Raw genomic sequence first — 20,995 nt, 5'->3', positions numbered from 1 at the left:
TTGGCATTTTATCTAACATGGAACCCACATATTCCCTAGTAGGAATGTGCCTGAGTCACTTATCTTTTTAGCTAAAGTCGCAAATAGGATATTTTCTACGCATTTTCTAACTGCTTATTACTATATACAAGAAAAGTTCTTGACTCTTACACATCATTTTGTAGCCCCCTGCTCTCCTAAATTCTGCTTCGTCTCGGTATTTCTTCAGTTTTCTCACAAATATTCCAGGCGTACTATCCAATCATCTACAAACAGTGGTAACTTTACCTCCCCTTTCCTCTCTTTACACTTGCTTCTTTCTCTAAACTGCTTGCATTAGCTAGGAATTCCGGAATGATATTAAATACTGATGACCCTGGCAGCCACACCTTCTCCCTGACTTTAATGGGAACAGTTCTGGGTTTAACATTAAGCTGCTGGCTTTTGACTTCAGACATGTTTTTTACCATGCAAAGGATGTATTCAATAATTTCTGCTTTCTTAATCTGAATGGATGCTAAATTGTACTATATGTCTCTTCGGAACCTCAGGAGATGACCATGTGGTGTTTCTCCTTTGACCTATTAATGTGGTAAATAGTAATAATAAATATCCTGGTGTGGACTAGGCTTTGCACTGTATACAGATACCATTTTTCACCTTTTAGAATGCTTATGAGGTAGAAGAAGAGACATTCTTTATATATCGTTGGTGGAAGCATAGACTGGTATAATTTCATTGGAGGAAAATTTGGCAAAATTTACCAAAACTTAAAAGGCACATATGTTATTCATTGTAGCCTTGTTATAATACCAAGTTTGGAAACAATCCAAGCATTCATTAACTGAGGCTGGTTAAATAAACCATGATAAATCCGTACACTGAAACACTATACTTTGCAGCTATACACAAAGAACACAAAGTGATATGAAAAATTGTCTAAGATACTAATTCTGTATGTAAAAAGCAAGCCAGAAATTAATGCAAATATGCATTTCTGTGTAATGAAAGGGAATATAGCTGCTTGTATTTATATGGACACTCTGGAAGGATATATAATAGTGCAAAGTTATTACATGTTGGGGTGTGTGTGTGTGTGTATGTATAGGTAAGAACTGGTTGAAAGTGAGAAGAAAAAGTGAGAAGTTTTTTATATTTTTATTTTTGAATAATATTTTTTATTTTGCATAATCTATTACCTATTTAAAAGACTTAACAATGTATAAGACTGATTGCCCAGAACTTCCACTCCTGAACATTTATACCAGAGACAAGTTTCTACATGTAGACAAAGACACGCAGAGCAGGATGTTCACTGCAAGAGTGCTTTTAAGAGTAAGACCCAAACCAACCTGAATATCACTGGAAGTTGGCTAGATAAATTAGGCAAGGAGGGGCTTCAAACAGTAATAACATTCTCCTTCTTAAACTATGAGGTAGGTAGTTGAGTGTCTGTTTTAAGAGGGCCTTTCATATCTCTTGTTCAGTAAAACAATTTAAAAACTGTAAATCTATTCAATGGAGCATTTATGTGGTGGGTCTATACACACTTATTTGTAATGACCTCTGAGGCACACGGTGAAGTAGAACAGAAGATGATATATACTTATTTTAAAAAACAGAGAAAGAAAAACAGGCTAATATGTGCATGGACTCAAGAAACTGGTAATAGTGTATGAGTCTGGGGAAGGAAACGAAGTCTAAACCAGAAATGAGACCTTTTCATTGCACATCTTTTCAATCAACTTAAAAGATTTTCTATGGGTATATATATCCCTTTAAAAATTAAAACTTGTTTAAAAAATTTTAAAAGGCTCACACTTACTGGAAGAGTGGGTATCTTCTCAAGATGGCTGATCTAGTGCCTTCTCAGAGGCCCTGGGGACAGGGCTCTCGCAACATGCCCCGCCTGTCATTCACAGCTAATACACATCCTTCCTTTTCCTGGGTTACAGGCTGTCCCATCCCGTGACACAAGGCTGTAGCCAGGACTGGAACACTCACTTGGGCTCGTGAGGAGGTCCGGACTGGTCAACCAACTTGAACTCAGCAGCAAAGCCGTGGGAGCGGGCGTACTCCAACAGGCCGCCCACTGGGTTGGTGTTCAGGTATCGCACGAGCTCACTGATCCTCCTGACCTTGTTGGGCATCACTGATTCCAAGTTATCGAATGCTTCCGTGTTCGTACTTCCTGGCTGAAGGAGAATCAGCCAGAGAGGAGCCATAAACACTCAGTGGAAACTCTGAGGGGCTTATGGGCCATCCTACGCTAAAAACGACCTGTATCTTGTGAGTAGAAAATGGCCCCACCTGGTCTTCAGAAGACGTCGAGCTGGTCGCCTCCCCTTGCAGGGCCTTCATGGCTTCCTCTGCAGCCATCTGCTTTGCTGCCTTCTTGCTTGGGGCGCTGGCAGTGGGGAAAGTATGGGTTCCCATTGCAACACAGTACTGGAACCTGACAGGAGATGAAAGGAGAGGATTAAACTGGTTTTGATAGAAGAGCTTTACCTAGCCTTTGTCAGGTTGTCATCCTTTACGACTTGCACACATCGCCTCTGTGCCTTGGCTCACGCAGTCACTTCTGCCTTGAAGAGCCGGTGCCTTTCACCCTCCTACTGCCCCCAGTCTCTCGCAACCCAGCTGACCCCTATTCAACATTTTTAAGCATCAACCTAATTTCATCTCCTCCAGGAACCCTTCTCTCGAACATGTAAGTCTGCAGAGCCTCAGAGCAGAGAGCATCTCAGGTAGACCTAGGTCTCGCACCTCTCAGTCCCACCACCAGTAACCTTCAAGCCACGTGTCTCCCTCCTGCTCGGTCCCTAATTTGCCCTGTGAACTCCTAACCCCAGATTCTCTGCTCCACAAGCAGCAACCATACTCTCAAGGCCCCGCATTTTCCATACTGAAAACAGGAGTGACTGCTCAGTGAAATAATCTGCCATCTCGAGGAGGCAAGGAAGAAAATGTATCTCTCTCTTTTTTGAGAAAACCTCAGCAGAGATACATGATACAAGAGATGTACTTGGGGTCATGGGCAGGGCCTTCTCTGGATAGGAGACGGAATTCACAGGAGCTCCCCAACTTGTGCACACACTCAAGCAATGTAGTGACGGGGTTCTTCCCAGAAAGGAAGGATGTTGCTGAAGGGGTGGCAGTCTGGGACTCTGCGGTCTGTGGAGAAAATGAGACAAAAACAAAAACAAAACAAGAACAAAAACAGACTGAGAAAACATTGGCTGTTCTGTCACAGCAGAGGGAATGGGGATGGGAGAACTTCTTTCGGTCAACTGCATGTTTGGGGCTGGCTTTCTAAAGGAAGAGGGCTGCGGGGATTTTCTAGGCCTTGCAGATCAGTTACTTAAATGTTCTTGGTTTCATTTTGTATCTGCCAAGAGAGGAGATCGGATTCAATAAATTTTAATGCCTCTTTCAACTCTGAAATTCTGCAATTCCAGTTAGGTTGGGAGGGGGCACCAGAAGGAGAGCTGGGTATGAAAAGAGGAAAGGTGGGTTGGGGAGGCGGGGGAGAGGGGACAGCGGGAAGCTGACTCTGAGACAGAGAATGGGTTGGGCAGGCCGAGATTGTTTCAAGAGGCTTAGATGATGGTCTAGGACTTCACAGATGTGGAGAGTGAATGGATGTCCTCCCAGAGGACAGGACACCTACCTTCTCTGATTCCTTCTCTGAGGAATAGTGGTATGATTCTTCTGATCTTCCACTGTCCTTGGCTTTAGCTTCCTCAAGCAGAATTGTCATGGCTTTCATGGCTGCATCCTGCTTGGCCACTTTCTTGCTGCCAGCTTCAGCTGGGGGAAACTCTCGGCCATTGATGACAACTTGGAATTTAAATCTTGATGGAAAGTGATTAGATGTGTGAACACTAGTCTAGGCCATCCCTTCTGCCCTCTCCAAAGAGATCTTCACCCTGGAATTTCCTGCTACGCTAAGGGGTTTGTTGACTTGTGAAGGAGATGGAGGGCAGAGCAAGGGACTCCTGTCCCTTTGCAGGTACAGCCTATTCCTAACTTTTTGGAAACAAAGCAGCCAGTGACTCTCTCTCTCCAAGCTCATTAGAGCAAACGTAGCCACAGGTGATAAGAAACTAGCTCAAGGGAAGCCCACTATCCTTTAGCAATGAATTAAGATCAAATCTGTACAAAAAATGATGAGCTAAAATCACCATTATAGTCTTGTTAGCAACCAAAGAGCCTTTACCCTAAAGCAATGGTGGTAGACTCGGCCACCTCAAGGGTGTTCCTAAAGAAAGCCAAGGCTGCTCACAGCACAGTCTCACACTCTCCAGACACCTACGGGATCAGATGTCTGCCTCTCTGGGGAACCTGTTTTTGTCCCCAACCTACCCTCAGAGATACACCACTCTCATGGTTTCTTTTGAGTCATCCTACAGCTCTGTTTGTCTGCCGCCTGAGATGAAAGGCATATCTCCTTGTTATGCAGAGAACCAAAAAGCATTTGTTCTAGGCCCCTGGACTTAGCTTAGTCCGCTTTTGTTCAAGCTTTCAAATTGGTTCAGCTCTTTGCTCAATCTGGGATTTCATTTAGAAAAGTAGGTCAAATTTCTTATTTCCTGGGTCTTCTGAAATATTTGAACATGGCATCAATGTTTCTTACAGCTGGAGTCCAAAGAAAGGTTAACCACAAAACCCACTGCTGTGCCCCAACTCGAGAGAGGGACGAAGGGAGAAGGAAGGACGGCCATCCTAGCTCTACCCCAGACAGAAGCACACCCGTCCTGACCCTGCCAGCTCTGGATGCACCCTCTCTTCCTCACAGCTCCCCTGCAATGTCATCTCAGTGTCATTAAGACGGTCAGATAAGGAGGCAGGGTCGCCGCTGGGAGTCGTTACCCTCATCAGACAGCGGCCTACAGCTAATGTAAAGGTGAGTGGGCCTCTCTGCTGGCGTGCTCTCTAGTTGCGGTGGGTGGCCACTCAGCTTTAGTGGCCTTTGATCTCTGCTAGGCCCTGCAGCGGCTCCTCCTGGGCCCACCTGTCTTCCTCTATCTGTCTGCTGGCTTGGAAGTGCCTATGGTGCCGGGCCAGGCTAGCTGTCTGAGTGAGGTAATTTCTGACTTCACAGCTTAGGAGCAGCAGCAAGTGCTAGCCCACCCATCTGTGCGGAGGCAGCTTGTAAAATTAGAACCACCACCTTCAAGAGGCAGGCAGCCTCGCACACCCTACACGTGCATCCCTTCCCTACGGGAGCTGAGCGGGAGGCAGGAGGGGTGGGGTGGTTTGAACTCACTGCTACTTAGCAGCACAACCCACCCTTACTCCGGTGTGCAGCCAGCTGTTCATGCATCCTGTGGGGAGCTCAGCTGGTGGGGGTTAGGGGAGGAGTGGAGGAGGATGGCACACGGAAGCGGGCGGGAGAGGCATCAAGCCTTCATCACCTCTAGCCTTAGGAGGCAGGCATGACACTGCTGCATGGAAGCTAATCATCTCCAAAGAAGCTTCATTTTACCAGGAGTGCCAACCTCCCCCTTGCTCAGCCAAGACTCTGGCTGGGCCGAGGTCTATGTTCCCTGCTCAAGAGGTAGAGGAAGGGCCAGACAAGGATGACGCAGCCCACAGGTAGAAAGAAGAGGGAAAAGACAGGGGCCATCAACCGGCACTGCTCACGAGTCGGCTGAGGGTGTGTCAGGAGCAAGAGCGCCTGACCCCAACCTTAGGCACAATTCCTGGGTGGTCTCTTACCGAGGTTCATGGGGTGGTCCGCTCTGCTCTATCATGTTGAACTCACAGGTCTGACTAGCGAACTGGGCATACTCTAACAGGCCGCTGATGGGGTTCTTCAGCTGGCACTCTGTCAGTTTCTTGTAGGGTGAACACCGTGGCAAGCCATGACTGTAGAAGGAGGGCATCTCCATGATGGCGCGGAACTCACCTGGTGCGGCGTGGATACTATTCAAGTCATCGGGGATGTCATCTGTGGCCCACTGGCCGTTTTCAAAGTCAACATACCCTGTTTTGGAGGGGCCGTTGTCATAAACAGGTGGTTTCAGTTTTACTGGTTCTGCTGTGGCCTCTTGCTTGAGTTTTAACTTGACGACGGGTTCCTGCCCATTTTCTACCTTTCCTGGGGTGACCGTGCTGTTGGAGGCGTCTGACGCAGGTGAGTTGCAGGTGGGGCCCTCTGTGGTTTTTCCGGTCTCCAGGACAGCAGCAGCTTGAGTGGTTTCAGGAACACTGTCCTTGTTTCTCTTGATCTGTATCCTCTCTCGCTTCTTGTCAGTCAAATACCATATGGGAGGGGTGGTCCCCTGCCTGTAGACATCTCCCTGCCTTTCCAAGTCAATCAGCACAGCATTCACATCCCGGGCCTTAGTGAGGCCAATGTTCTTAGCCAAGTTCAGGGCAGAGGAGCTGGACACGTTGAACAGGTGGTCACAGATCTTCTCCTTGATCTCAGCCATGTCGAGAGGCTCGGGGGGCTCTTCCAAGCCACACGGGGTGCTTCTGCCTTCAGTTTCCACACTGGAGTCTGGGCTTGGAGCTCCTGGGGTTTGACTCTCTGCTCTCGTTTCTTGGCTAGGCTGGTTCTGAGCCTGAACTGGGACTGTGGCTCTCCACAAAGGGGGAGATCCTGCCTCTTGGTGTAGCTTACCCTTCTCTGCCAGAGAGTACAGGACTCGGTTGATGTCCTTCTTTGGGGCTTGGAGCTTCCGGGCCAGATCACGCGCTGTGGTGGCCTTTCCGTCCCCAAGCTCATCCAAGAGCTCTAGGGTCCTTTGTTCCTGATCCTGGCTGATGGTCAGTCCCTGGAAATGTGAGGAGAGCCTATCAACACCTCTCCATGGCCGAATGTGGCCACGTGGGAAAGGACGCTGGAACCGTCTTGGGAGTACCTGACTTCTGAGAGGCACGCCCCTGGGGACACCTCGGATCTGGAGGGGCCCACCTCTGGCAGGTGGTCCTGGAAACCTCGGCCAGAGTCCAGGGAGGAACGGTGGCAGTGATGGTGGCTGCTTTCCAAATAGGGGCACTTCTGGGAGCTGCCCCTTGAGAAACTCTATTTGCTGGAGCTGGAAACTGTCACGACAAGGTCCCCGCTCTGGCTGCTGGTGTCTGTGCCTGCTGTGCTCATAGCCTTGGGCTGGGCGGGCTTGGTATCTGTTGAGGGAATACCCCTGTAGAACAAGAACATGGAGAAGAGAGTGACTTAGGACTGCGGCAGGGAATCTGTCCCTTCTGCCTTCCTGGGGTGGGGTGGGGGCTGTATCTGATTCTTAAGCTAAGAAGCTGAGTGAGACGTGGACTTGGGACCCAGCCAGGGTGGCCTGCACACCTCACAGGTACCACCTGTGGACCCAACAGAGGGAAGAGATGGAGGAGCAGACAGTGAGATGCACAGAGCTCCCAGGAGCATGTGGCGGTGCTGAGACTTCAGCACAGCCTCTCCAGCAACCTAGTGCATTGTCTTCCCTTCAAGAGTTTAGGGAGTTGAGAATGTATGTTTTCACTCATCCAAAAAAAAAAAAAATCCTTTTACAATCAAGAAAACAAATACGTTTTACTTTAAAAACAAACGAACACAGAATAACCTACGAGTGCCAAGGGAGTTAGGAGACCGTGAGATGGCCCACCACCCAGCCCCCTTCTCTGCAATCTATCATCTGCGTGTGAAGAAACCAGCAAGTGGACTGGGTGAACTGGAGCCCCATCCTCCAGGCTGTAGCAGAGGAAGTCTCCTCACCTGGGGAAGGGCGGCAGGACCTCGGAGAATCGTCTAACTGCACTGCCATCCTGGGAGAACCAGAATTTGATTTTAGGGGAACTGGACAGTTTTTCTTAGAAAACAGGTACACTGTCCTCATCCTTCAGTATGGAGCCCAGGCTCAGAAGGCACACCGGGCACTCCTACTCAAACCACTAAGCCCACCTGGATGTGTGGAGCTGGTGGTGTCTATTCCACACCCCCTTAGCTACTTCCCAATAGCTGCTTCCGTGGCGCATCTTCAGAAGCCGGTTCTGTAGGCCACCAGATACTCCATCTTCTCTCAGAATGCCACTCGTTTACCAGAACAGCGAGCACTATGACTGTCCCCACCCACAGACCAGCGATACTACTCACCGCAATGCTACCCACAGAGCAGGACTACTCGCGGGAGGGGCTTTTGGGATCCAGAGTTGGGGTGTCAGTAAACACCTGGCTGCCTGTCCCCAGGGCTGCACATCTAGGAAACCTTCTGTTTCCTCATGCTCACATCCTCCTTGTCTGATCCTCCGCAAGGCCACAGGGACCCGCAGGCAGCTGCGTCCCTCTCTTCAATAACTTCAGCTTTCTCTTCCCCCACCCCTGCCCCCGGCCACGGTGAGGGGAGCTCAGCGCTCTCACTGGTCATGCTCACAGTACGTGGGCTGCACAGTTCCTCAGTGCCTCTCCAGCAGCTGCCACCTCCGCCTTTCAGCCACACGAGTGGCTCCTGATTCAATCTCACTGTTACTTGACCACCAAACCTGCAACCCTGAAACTCTTTTCCAGGGTCAGCAAACTTTTTCTGTTAAGGGGCGGTAGGACGGTCATCTGTAGCACTTCCTTTACAAAGCCAGGGGAGGCCTGCAGTTGGCTGTGGGTTGCAGTTTGCTGACTCCTGCTCATCTCCAATGGCAACTTCCCTGTGTTTCTACGATATCCACTCCCTCCCCTTGTGGGACCTGCTGCTCATGTGATGTCCACTCCCGCCCCCTGTAGCTGCGGGTCAGGCAAACACCTCCTTGTTCAGCCTGCATCTCAGGGTCAGTTCCCTTCTCCACCCAAGGCCTGCTCTCCCCTTTTTCTGTTCCAAAACTTCCAAATGGTGCTGGTATTTAAGACCACATAAATTCCTCCTCTTGAATCTCTGTTTCCAGGGCTGTTTGGTGGTCAGTTCAGTACAACAAACATACGCCCACTCAATGCGGATGGAGCTCTCTTTTTATAAAATCCTCCCACAGCTTGGTGACACAGTACCAAAGATCTCTCATCTTTCTTTTTCCTTCTGTCTGTCCCTATCCTTTCTTTCGCCCCTTAGATATAATCAGTCCCCGAGGTTTTGTCTACGGCTGTCTTCTTCCTTCCCCAGGTTGATTTCACCCACTCCCCTCACCTTAACCAGTCTTTTTAAGAAACAGTGTTCAAATCTGTTATCTCCAGCTACCACCTGTGCTGAAGCTTAAGACTTGAATTTTCAAATGCTTAGACGATCTGTTCACTTAGATTCTTGACCACTACCTCAAATGACACACATTCTGAACCAAATTAATTCTCTTCCCTCTCTCAGCCCCTCCTCCTGTTGTTCTTATTACTGTTAATGGCAGCACTCTCCTCTTGGTTATTCAGGCTGGAAGCCTGAGCCATCCCTGCTGCCTGCCTACCTTAGTCCCTTGTCCCCCGCATCTCATGAGTAGTTGCAAAGCCCTATCTTGTCCACAGCCTCTCTTTTCTCTTATGCATCTTTTCCCAGTTCTAGCCCCTCATTATCTCTCGCACGGGCTGCCACTGCGCCTCTCATTTCCCCTCTCTCTACATGCCAATGCAACATCCCTGCTTCTCCCCCTCCTGCCACCTGATACAACTTGGGTCCTTTCCCTACACGTCTCTCTAGACGCCACCTTCTTCAGGAGACTCCTGACTCCCGCACACCCCAGCCTGTGAGTGTTTCCTCTCCTTGAACTCCTCCCACCCTGCATCTCTTACACCATGTACTTTATCTTTTATCTCAGCTACTGATTGTTTTTCTTTTTTGCTACTGATTATAGAAATAGATGTAAGGGCCTAGATCTGATAGATAGAGTGCCTGATGAACTATGGAATGAGGTTCATGACATTGTACAGGAGACAGGGATCAAGACCATTCCCATGGAAAAGAAATGCAAAAAAGCAAAATGGCTGTCTGGAGAGGGCTTACAAATAGCTGTGAAAAGAAGAGAAGCGAAAAGCAAAGGAGAAAAGGAAAGATATAAACATCTGAATGCAGAGTTCCAAAGAATAGCAAGAAGAGATAAGAAAGCCTTCTTCAGCGATCAATGCAAAGAAATAGAGGAAAACAACAGAATGGGAAAGACTAGGGATCTCTTCAAGAAAATCAGAGATATCAAAGGAACATTTCATGCAAAGATGGGCTCGATAAAGGACAGAAATGGTATGGACCTAACAGAAGCAGAAGATATTAAGAAGAGATGGCAAGAATACACAGAAGAACTGTACAAAAAGATCTTCACGACCCAGATAATCACGATGGTGTGATCACTGACCTAGAGCCAGACATCCTGGAATGTGAAGTCAAGAGGGCCTTAGAAAGCATCACTACGAACAAAGCTAGTGGAGGTGATGGAATTCCAGCTGAGCTGTTTCAAATCCTAAAAGATGAATCTGTGAAAGTGCTGCACTCAATATGCCAGCAAATTTGGAAAACTCAGCAGTGGCCACAGGACTGGAAAAGGTCAGTTTTCATTCCAATCCCAAAGAAAGGCAATGCCAAAGAATGCTCAAACTACCGCACAATTGCACTCATCTCACACGCTAGTAAAGTAATGCTCAAAATTCTCCAAGCCAGGCTTCAGCAATATGTGAACCGTGAACTTCCTGATGTTCAAGCTGGTTTTAGAAAAGGCAGAGGAACCAGAGATCAAATTGCCAACATCCGCTGGATCATTGAAAAAGCAAGAGAGTTCCAGAAAAACATCTATTTCTGCTTTACTGACTATGCCAAAGCCTTTGACTGTGTGCATCACAATAAACTGTGGAAAATTCTTCAAGAGATGGGAATACCAGAACACCTGATCTGCCTCTTGAGAAATCTGTATGCAGGTCAGGAAGCAACAGTTAGAACTGGATATGCAACAACAGACTGGTTCCAAATAGGAAAAGGAGTTTGTCAAGGCTGTATATTGTCACCCTGCTTATTTAACTTATATGCAGAGTACATCATGAGAAACGCTGGACTGGAAGAAACACAAGCTGGAATCAAGATTGCTGGGAGAAATATCAATCACCTCAGATATGCAGATGACACCACCCTTATGGCAGAAAGTGAAGAGGAACTCAAAAGCCTCTTGATGAAAGTGAAAGTGGAGAGTGAAAAAGTTGGCTTAAAGCTCAACATTCAGAAAACGAAGATCATGGCATCTGGTCCCATCACTTCATGGGAAATAGATGGGGAAACAGTGTCAGACTTTATTTTTCTGGGCTCCAAAATCACTGCAGATGGTGACTGTAGCCATGAAATTAAAAGACGCTTACTCTTTGGAAGGAAAGTTATGACCAACCTAGATAGCATATTCAAAAGCACAGACATTACTTTGCCAAGAAAGGTCCGTCTAGTCAAGGCTATGGTTTTTCCAGTGGTCATGTATGGATGTGAGAGTTGGACTGTGAAGAAGGCTGAGTGCCGAAGAATTGATGCTTTTGAACTGTGGTGTTGGAGAAGACTCTTGAGAGTCCCTTGGACTGCAAGGAGATCCAACCAGTCCATTCTGAAGGAGATTAGCCCTGGCATTTCTTTGGAAGGAATGATGCTAAAGCTGAAACTCCAGTACTTTGGCCACCTCACGCGAAGAGTTGACTCACTGGAAAAGACTCTGATGCTGGGAGGGATTAGGGGCAGGAGGAGAAGGGGACGACAGAGGATGAGATGGCTGGATGGCATCACTGACTCACTGGATGTGAGTCTGGGTGAACTCTGGGAGTTGGTGATGGACAGGGAGACCTAGCGTGCTGCAATTCATGGGGTCGCAAAGAGTCGGACATGACTGAGCGACTGATCTGATCTGATTTTCTTAATGGCACATACAGTCACATACGGATTGTAGCGTATCTCAAAGGTGATTAATAATATTGGGTGCCCTAGAAATTACACTAACGTCTCTACTCTCAATGGTCTCCATGTAGTGCGTGGGGGAGACTGCAGTCAACTTGAGAGAAAGCCTCTGGGGTACAAGGACTACACTTCAGTTATAGTAGCCGGCACAAAGCTGATCCTGAGCCAACATCTGCATGAACAAGCCATCGCTGGTTACCCAACTCTTCACCTCATCACTGCTTTTCTTGCTCCTCTTGCTGCACACCCCCCCAGGGCTGAGGTATTTGTGAGTACAGTGAGTGCTCGGTTCACAGGACTCAATTATGGGGACTTCAGGGGATTTCTGATTAGCTCTTTGAGTGACCTTGGTGAAAGAACTTTGTTTCAAAGTGGCTGAAGTCAGTTTCTAGCTCAATGCTTTCTAGATTTAAACTGCTGCTTCTTGGCCAAAATTTGTAAAATATTCGAATGTCTATTTAAAAAAGAGTAGAACAAATCATGACACATTCAGGCTATGGAACCGTACTCACAGTTTTCTAAAAAATGTGTTATCTACTTAGGAATGATATAATGTTAAATTAACAAAGAAAGCAAGCTGCAGACAAATATGTATGCTATAATGCCTTTTTTCATAAACAAAAGAGAAAAAAAACCATGAATGTGTATGCATGATAGAAAGAACACAGAGAAAAGAGACAAGGAAGGGAAACACAAATTTGTTAACAAGTTATTTTAGAGAAAAATTAGAGGGAGATTATTAATTTTTCCTTTATACCCCCTAAAATTTCCTAAAAGCCAAACCATCACTTGAGAACAGCCCCGTGGAGAGTTACTGAGTGGGACTGAGAGCAAGAAAGGAGGAAACCAACGCACACGGTGATCATTCTTAAATCCTTCAACATCCCCCTTCACCCAACTTCATGCCTATGTATATATGAACTATGTGACAAGTCACTTATGCCTTTCAAAGTATCCCTTTAATCTATTCTCCCATATTTAAGGTTAAGAGAGAAGCCCCACCTTTACTACATGGGCTCCACAGGGTAATATATTGGTTTGCATAAAAAAATGCTTTTCCCACAAGTCAAGTGTCCCTAATTCTTTTAAAGAAGGGAAAAAAAATACACGTATACATACATGTATGTACACGCACACACACATATACACACATGTACACATACTTTACATGTATTTAAAATTAAGGTATATTTATATACAGTAAAATGTACCCATTTTGGTGTATAATTCTGAATTTTGGGAGAAGGCAATGGCACCCCACTCCAGCACTCTTGCCTGGAGAATCCCATGGATGGAGGAGCCTGGTAGGCTGCAGTCCATGGGGTCGCTAAGAGTTGGACACGACTGAGCGACTTCACTTTCATTTTTCACTTTCATGCATTGGAGAAGGAAATGGCAACCCACTCCAGTGTTCTTGCCTGGAGAATCCCAGGGACGGGGGAGCCTGGTGGGCTGCTGTCTATGGGGTCGCACAGAGTTGGACACGACTGAAGCGACTTAGCACTCTGAGTTTTGACCATACAGAGTCAAAGCACACACAGCCCTCTTAACTACCACTGAGATCAAGATACAGAACATTTCCCTTTCCCCAAAACGTTTTTTATGCACTTTGTAAACAGCTTCTTTCTCCACACACAGCTCCTGTTGGCGACTGGTCTGCCTTCTGTCCCTGTAGGTTTTCTTCCAGAATGTCATCTAAATGGACTCGTATGCAGTGTTTTAAGTCCAGCTTCTTTTGCTCAGCATCATGGATCTGAGATTTGTCCATGTTGTTGCATACAGCAGTATTTCCTGCCCTTTGCGGCTGAGCAGTTTTCCAGTATATGGATGTATCCCAGTTTGTTTAATCACCCGTTGAAAGACACTAGGGTTTCCCAGGTTTTAGAGATAATGAGTCAAGCCACTATAAACTTTCTCTTACAGGTTAAGGAGGAGACGCTCAAAGTCAAGCAGGCTGTCCAAGGTGGGGGCGCGGGGGTAGGTGGCTAAAGGCAGGACTGAGCCGCCATGGGGTCCTAGCAGAAAAGCAGAGGGGGGCTGTCTTGACCTGGGCTCAGGCCTTGGTTCTCTGGGGGAGGAGGTGCATTTCCCTCACAAATCCTCTTCCTCATCTTCCCAACACAGAGTTAATAAGCATGACACAAATTTCTGAATTCCTAGAATAGCAATTTTGCTTGGCAAGAAAACACAAGCTCTCACACAATAAGCATATGTCAAGCAGGAAAACAGGGACGTGGGGGCAGGGGGGAGGGGCGGGAAGGAGGATAAGATGAGCCCAGGCCAGCAGGTTGCAGGCGCGCCGGCTCTGGGCCCTGACCCCAGGGGCTTACCTGTCTTGGGTCCATGGCGCGCCCCAGGCATGTTCCGGTGCCCGCCCGCAGCCAGCAGCGCGACCCTCCGCAGCTGGACCTTTGCCAGGGCAGGCCGTGGGCCTCCCAGACGCAGGGGGCGCCTCCGGAGTCGACTCAAGCCCCGGGAGCAGGGAGCCGGGAGCTTCAAGCTGGGAGCAGGGCTGGGAAATGGCTCCGGTTCAATTTCACTTTCGTTTCTTCAAACGGACCTCCCTCTTTGGAAAGTTTGGCCGAGGGGCGGGGCTTGCGCAAAGGAGCCCGAGAAAGTCTGGTTTCGCTCCGATTACAAGTTTAATCCTTTCCTTGCATGAGAACTGGGCAAGATACGCTTTCTTTAGAAAAACAGCTATAAAATACTGAGCTCATAAATCCCTCATGGCTGTCTCAGGAATACACGGGATAAAGCAAACTGAGAACAAAGCCCCCCTGCGAAACCTACCACTGGAGAAAAGAGTCTGGGGCTCTGTTTTCTTACTCCCAGATCCTCTCTAAGGTGACCACGTGTCTCTAAAGTGGAAGGGGGGCCCAAAGCTCTTCAAGTGACTAACTCTCCTCACTGAACTATTTACCCATACTCGAGCATATTAACTGATGTTGTTGCAGTTAAAAAAACGGAAAAGGTCTTTTTTCCCTTGCCCTGAGTTTCTTTTTTTAACTGTTTCTGATCTGTAGTCAATAACCAAGACTAACCTGATTTGTAAATTAAATCCTGTGCCTCAGACCTTGCAGGAGCTACCTTCTGCATCTGTTATCTTTTAACTCTGTGCTAATCACATCCTGTGCTTGGTGCTCACCTTTCTAGCACTCTTTGCAGACCACTCCTTGTAGTTCTTCACTTTTTTTTTTTTTTTGCATTATTACAGAAAGGAGGCCACAGTACAAGTCAAGAAAGACTGTGGACCCAACAACTGGGCTACCAGACAGCAGCCAATGACAGTGCAAGAGGAAGAATACAAGACCCTTACACCTTTGCTCCTCATCACTGACCCCTGACTGTGAGCCTCATCCGCGGAATCCAGATTCCTCCCGGGAGGGGGGCACAGTTCTTGAAGAACAAGCCTACTCTGCTCTCCCTTCCACTGGCTGAGGATTAAAGCCACCTTTCTATTTCCTCCAAACTCTGTCTCTGTATTTTTTATTTGGCTTTAGTGGGCAGACAAAGCCAAGATCTTGGCTGCATCAACATGACCACATAACAGCCAGCATGTAGTAGCAAGATAATAATAATACCAGCAACTGACTTAAGGATCTACATCACAAAACCATGCCAACCTTTCAGCATCCATCCAGGCAAGGGTGAAGTCCTTTACATGCCTCATCTTTTTTTTTTGGCAAGCCCCTGCAGTGGAAGTGGGAGTCTTAACCACTGGACAGCCAGGGAAGTCCCACCTTATCTCCTTAATCTTCACAACAGCTCTGCAAGGTGGGCATTATTCCCAAATTACAGATGTGGAAATGGAGGCTCCACTAGGGCCATGCTGCTGCTAAATCCAGGTCTGAGTGCAGAAAGTCACTCTTCATTACCACCCTACACTCCATTATGTTACATGAGGGCTTTCAAAAAGGTAACTTTCGTTCATTGATTTCATGATCAGGCTTATATACTGCTCTATTTTGTCCAAGATGTCTAGGAAAAGATAGTTCTAATGCTCAACAGCTCTCTTCCCCGCTCACCTGTGAGAATTTTCTTTTTCTGTATTTCATTTCAATTTTATCCCCACTGTGTGAATGAAAAATATTGCCTGCTGAATCAGTTAAGCAAAGGATGCTGCAGCTATCAAGTCATCACATTACTATCCCCATAGTGAGCCCTGAGGGAACTCAGGCTAAAAACAATGCCCACCATCCAATCATCCAACCCTGCAGCCCTCTCCACCATGTCATGGTGCCCCTGGAGGACACTCAGGATGAGAAAACACAGGCTATATCCAGTTTTCTTTAATTAACAATAATTTCTTGATGTTCTGACTACCTGGTCTTTGTTAAAATAACTCCTATGTATCCTGGCACCTCCCTTATCTCTGGAGCAGTCTCTCAGAGTTATCTGAGAGGCTGTGTCCTGGGCTTAAGTCCTCAGTTTTGTCCGCTGAATAAAACGCCAACTCTCAATTTTTAGGTTGTGCATTTTTTCAGCGGACAATGCTTATGAGATTTACAAGGCAGCGCCTTCACAGCACCGTCTCCAGCTGACGCCCTTTCTCGCCATCCTCTCACTCCATTCCCCCAGCTGGTGCGAGCCCCCGCCCCCGGCCAGCTCACATTTCTAGTGTAGTGCTCCTTCCCTGTCAGTGCCTTTGTGCAATCTAGTCTAGTCTTAAATATACTTCCGCCACAGCTTCTGGTGAAAGTCTTTCAAGATCTGCTTCAAATATTGTCTCCAAGGGAAGCTTTGCCCCACTTTCGGTGGGGGAGGGGGTGCAATTAGTGGTTCCTGATTTTGTGCTTCTCTCTTACTCAACACTTACCCCTACTAGAGCACTTTCACCATCCTCTGAAAATGCCTCCTCTTCATTCATTTAACAGAGACTTCACTAAACACCTAACACACGCCACACACTGTGTTAAGCACTCAGGACATGAGACAAGTAAGAGTCCTGCCCCGTCAGCCAACAGTCAGCCTGGTGGGGGGACTGATGTTTCACATGATCGTCACAGTGTTATGAGCTACTTGTCTATATATCTGCCTTTAGAGCTGTAGAGTCTTCTCCTGGGGCAGGGAACTCCCCACAGTCCCTGATAGTGGCCTTCAGGGGGCTGGTTAGTTGACTGAATAACAGACTGCTCTGTAGAAAAAACAATGGGGAAAACAGGGGCACACGAATGTCACAAGAGGAAATTAAAAATATCAGTACACATAAGAGACAGTGCTCTATCTCATCACATTAAGGAAATGCAAAGCAAAGCCTCAGTGAGTTACTGTCCATTATCAAACAAGCACTGTAACCAGCTGATGAGAGCATGTGAGAGCAAGGGTGCAGAACAGCTCCTAGTTAGACAGGAAACCTGGCAAAGGGGTGAATCTACACAGCCCGCAATTCAGCAATTTCACTCCTAGACCAGGACACACATATAGCAAGCTGGCAGTTGCATTATTCATATTCGCTCCCAACCTGAAACCGCCCAAATGTTCTTCAAAAGGAAAATGGATAAATGGTGACATCTGCCTATGAGAGAATATTATACAGCAACAAAAATGAAAGAACCATAACCACATGCAACAAGGTGGTTAGTCATCTAAACGTGATAATTAGTGAAAGAAGCCATATACATATGACACGGTTCCACTTGTAAGTCCCAAGCCAGGCAAAACAACTGTAGTATACTCTGCATCAAAGACAGGATGCTGGTTATCTCTAGGGTAGGAAGGAGAGGTTTTGACTGGAAAGGAATGTTCTCGGTGCCACTGATATTCTAGTTCTTGACTTGGGTGGTGGCTGCATACGTGGCTTTCCAATAATTCATGAAGGCACACGCTGATGCTTTGTGCACCTTTCTGTATGTATGTGCTGTACTTTACAAGTTTAAAAGGTTAAAAACAACAGTAAACTCTTCCTGTAGCAATTCCAGTGTCTTCTCTTTTTCATTTAAGTAAAATGAGTTATGTCTCATCTCTGCTTTCTTGCCTTCAAGCTAAGCAATCCCAAGGCCTCTCACCCTTCCACAGGAATGATCCAGAAAAGCACCCACCACAGCTACCGTGCAGGGAAGCTGCATCGCTGTTGCCTCCGCGGCTTTGAATCGAACGAACCCAGGACGCACGGGGGAAGCAGGAAGGCGAAATCGGTTTCCTAAACAGAGTCGGTGTATGCCTTAAAAGAACAACTGCTCTGGTCACTTAATCTCAGCAGCTCGGTAACCGCAAATAGTCTTATTCATAAATGTTTCATCTCCTTGCCCTCAGTGATTGTTTCAGCTCCCACAGGGTCGTGAGGTGGTGACAGCAGTCTTTGTGCTGTTCTGTTGTAGGGGCCTGGCGAGTTGGATGAAGTTCTTTTAAAAGTAATCTAAAGTCTTAATTAATAACACTTTAGTTGCAGTTAATTTTCTTGTTGATTGCAAGAAAATCAGAGATGAGCAAACATGGTCAAGTGTGAAAGTGTTAGTCGCTCAGTCGTGTCTGACTCTTTGTAGCCCGCCAGGCTCCTGTCCATGGAATTCTCCAGGCAAGAATGCTAGAGTGGGTTGACATTCCCTTCTCCAGGGGATCTTCCTGACCCAGGGATCAAATCCAGCTCCCCTGCACTGCAGGCAGATTCTTCACCATCTGAGCCACCGGTGAAGCCCACACATGGTCAAAGCCCCCTAAGCCTCCACTGCTGATTCACCAGTGCTTACCCTTGCTGTTTCCCCTGTGTACCCAGGCTCCAAGGACACATATATGCAGCTCTCCTAACACAGGCGCTACTTACCTCCCCAGGAGCTTGCGACTATCTGCTGCCTGGCAGTAGCCCCCAATGCAGGACTTCCTGTGAACATACTACCTAAGGTTACTTGCTAACAACTGCCTAAGTGATAAGAGTTCCTGTCTAGAATTCGGTATTACTCCAAAAGCCCCCCATTCAGTGTCCTCAGAAATCTGGCTTCCACATAACACTGACAAGCTCTGGCTCCATGTGCGCCTTTGGGGACCTGGCCTTGCCCAATAATGGGGAAGGACGTGTTATCATCTGGACTACTGGGCTGGTTTCTGTTTCTAGACCCTGCTACCCTTGTTTTTGAACTATATATATAACTGTTAATCTCACTTTGTAATGATTGATTTGGCTTGTTGTGGATTTTCTGTTTAACCTGACTACCTGCGTGTGTGCACGCTTCAGTAGGGTCTGACTCTTTGTAACCCTATGGACCATAGCCCATCAGGCTCCTCTGTCCATGGGAATCTTCGGGCAAGAATACTGGAGTGGGTTAGCATGCCCTCCTCCAGGGGATATTACCGACTCAGGGATCAAACCCGTGTCTTTTGCATCTCCTGCTAGATGGTTCTTTACCACTAGCGCCACCTGGGAAGCCCCTTACTGCGTGCAGGGATGCGTGTTTACAAAACAGTCTTTCTACTCTGTCATTTCCCATAACCAGACTTTTCTGCACATATGGGCTATATCCAGTTGGATCATCTATCTCCCTACTGTAAAGCAGACATCTGCAAACTCCTTCAATATTTGCTCATACAGCAGATACTGCAACAAAAATGGACTGCCTGTGAACGTGTGCGACTGAACTTGCAGCACATTATCAAAAAAGTAATGAATTACTGAGTTATTTTAAATACTAGCACACTATTTTAGAAGAGGATCTGCACCTAAATAAACTCATGTTCTTATCTTAACTCCTAGGAAATACGTGACAAGCAATTCATAGAGTCGCTAGGCATACATTTATTGCCTTCTTTTTTTGTTGTTTCAATATTTAATCACTGGGTTTTTTATTCTACTAGACAGCTACTGCCACATCAACATAATTTTCACAATTCCCAGGGTCTTCCTATAATAACCTGACTTGCTTTGATAACCTATAAGGCTTTCTGTGGGCAGAACAGTGAAGCCGCCCACCTGGTTGAGCAGTGCTCCCCAGCTGTCTTTACGCTGATGTATATTCTATTAAGGGTATTGACTAGACTGGCTTTTGAAGTTACAAGAAAGCAAGAGACGCCTCAGGTACCCCCGGAAAAAACACAGGTCTCCAGAAGTGGCCTCTACCTGCTCAAAGTTACCCAGTAAATGAAGAAAAATAGTATTTATCAACTATCTAGAGGCATTGTGGTAAGCATTATATTTTAAAGATATACTACTACTAATGCCCAAATAACATGAATAGTAATGGCTTACGTGCCTGCGCTGAGTATTTTACATGTAAGTTTAAAGTGTGAATGTACAATTAGTCTCATAAACACTGCACACACACAAGATAACTACACGGCTTGTGGTTTTATGCACTAAGTCCTGACACCCTGAAACCACGTCTTCTGTGCTAGGCTGGTCTGGCAAGAAGGACCTGACTGAGCTAGTTTGGCTCTGGCCAGAGAGGCTCAGCTGGTCCACATTTGGGTTCCACTGAGTCAAAGTTAGACTGTTAGTCTAGTTAGAACTGGACATGGAACAACAGACTGGTTCCAAATCAGGCAAGGAGTACATCAAGGCTATACATTGTTACCCTGCTTATTTAACTTATATGCAGAGTACATCATGAGAAACATTGGGCTGGATGAAGTACCAGCTGGAATCAAGACTGCCAGGAGAAATATCAATAACCTCAGATACGCAGATGACACCACCCTTATGGCAGAAAGCGAAGAACTGAACCTCTTGATGAAAGTGAAAGAGGAGAGTGAAAAAGTTGGCTTAAAACTCAACATTCAGAAAACCAAGATCATGGCATCCAGATGGGGAAACAGTGGAAACAGTGGCTGACTTTATTTTTCTGGGCTCCAAAATCACTGCAGATGGTGACTGTAGCCATGAAATTAAAAGACACTTGATCCTTGGAAGAAAAGCTATGTCCAACCTAGACAGCATATTAAAAAGCAGAGACGTTACTTTGCCAACAAAGGTCTGTCTAGTCAAAGCTATGGTTTTTCCTGTAGTCATGTATGGATGTGAGAGTTGGACTATAAAGAAAGCTGAGTGCTGAAGAATTGATGCTTTTGAACTGTGGTGTTGGAGAAGACTCTTGAGAGTCCCTTGGACTGCAAGGAGATCCAACCGGTCCATTCTAAAGGAGATCAGTCCTGAATATTCATTGGAAGGACTGATGCTGAAGCTGAAACTCCAATCCTCTGGTTCCCTGATGAGAAGAACTGACTTTTGAAAAGACCCTGATGCTGGGAAAGACTGAAGGTGGCAG

General features: G+C 46.7%; 1 protein-coding gene across 12 annotated transcripts in view; it reads right to left on the bottom strand.

The window, feature by feature from the left end:
- Window positions 1-20,995, bottom strand: part of ADAR (adenosine deaminase RNA specific) — a 51,975-nt gene that overhangs the window by 14,314 nt on the left and 16,666 nt on the right. For 4 of the 12 annotated variants that reach the window (XR_009734117.1, XM_061404672.1, XM_061404686.1 and 1 more), the window contains exons 2-6: window positions 5,701-7,133; window positions 3,650-3,833; window positions 3,005-3,153; window positions 2,290-2,434; window positions 1,984-2,174 (exon numbers count right to left, since the gene is read on the bottom strand). Coding sequence is in view for 11 of the 12 variants with exons in the window: in XM_061404672.1 (XP_061260656.1) it covers window positions 1,984-2,174; window positions 2,290-2,434; window positions 3,005-3,153; window positions 3,650-3,833; window positions 5,701-7,133 (2,102 nt within the window). In the remaining variant the exon portion in view is untranslated. Of the gene's footprint in view, window positions 1-1,983; window positions 2,175-2,289; window positions 2,435-3,004; window positions 3,154-3,649; window positions 3,834-5,700; window positions 7,134-14,134; window positions 14,467-20,995 lie in introns of those variants that run through there. The other 8 variants (XM_061404678.1, XM_061404712.1, XM_061404704.1 and 5 more) reach the window with 7 other exon arrangements.

The sequence above is a fragment of the Bos javanicus genome, chromosome 3 (genome assembly GCF_032452875.1).
Source record: "Bos javanicus breed banteng chromosome 3, ARS-OSU_banteng_1.0, whole genome shotgun sequence".
Classification (NCBI taxonomy): domain Eukaryota; kingdom Metazoa; phylum Chordata; class Mammalia; order Artiodactyla; family Bovidae; genus Bos; species Bos javanicus.
This window is presented reverse-complemented; position numbering and strand designations above follow the sequence as displayed.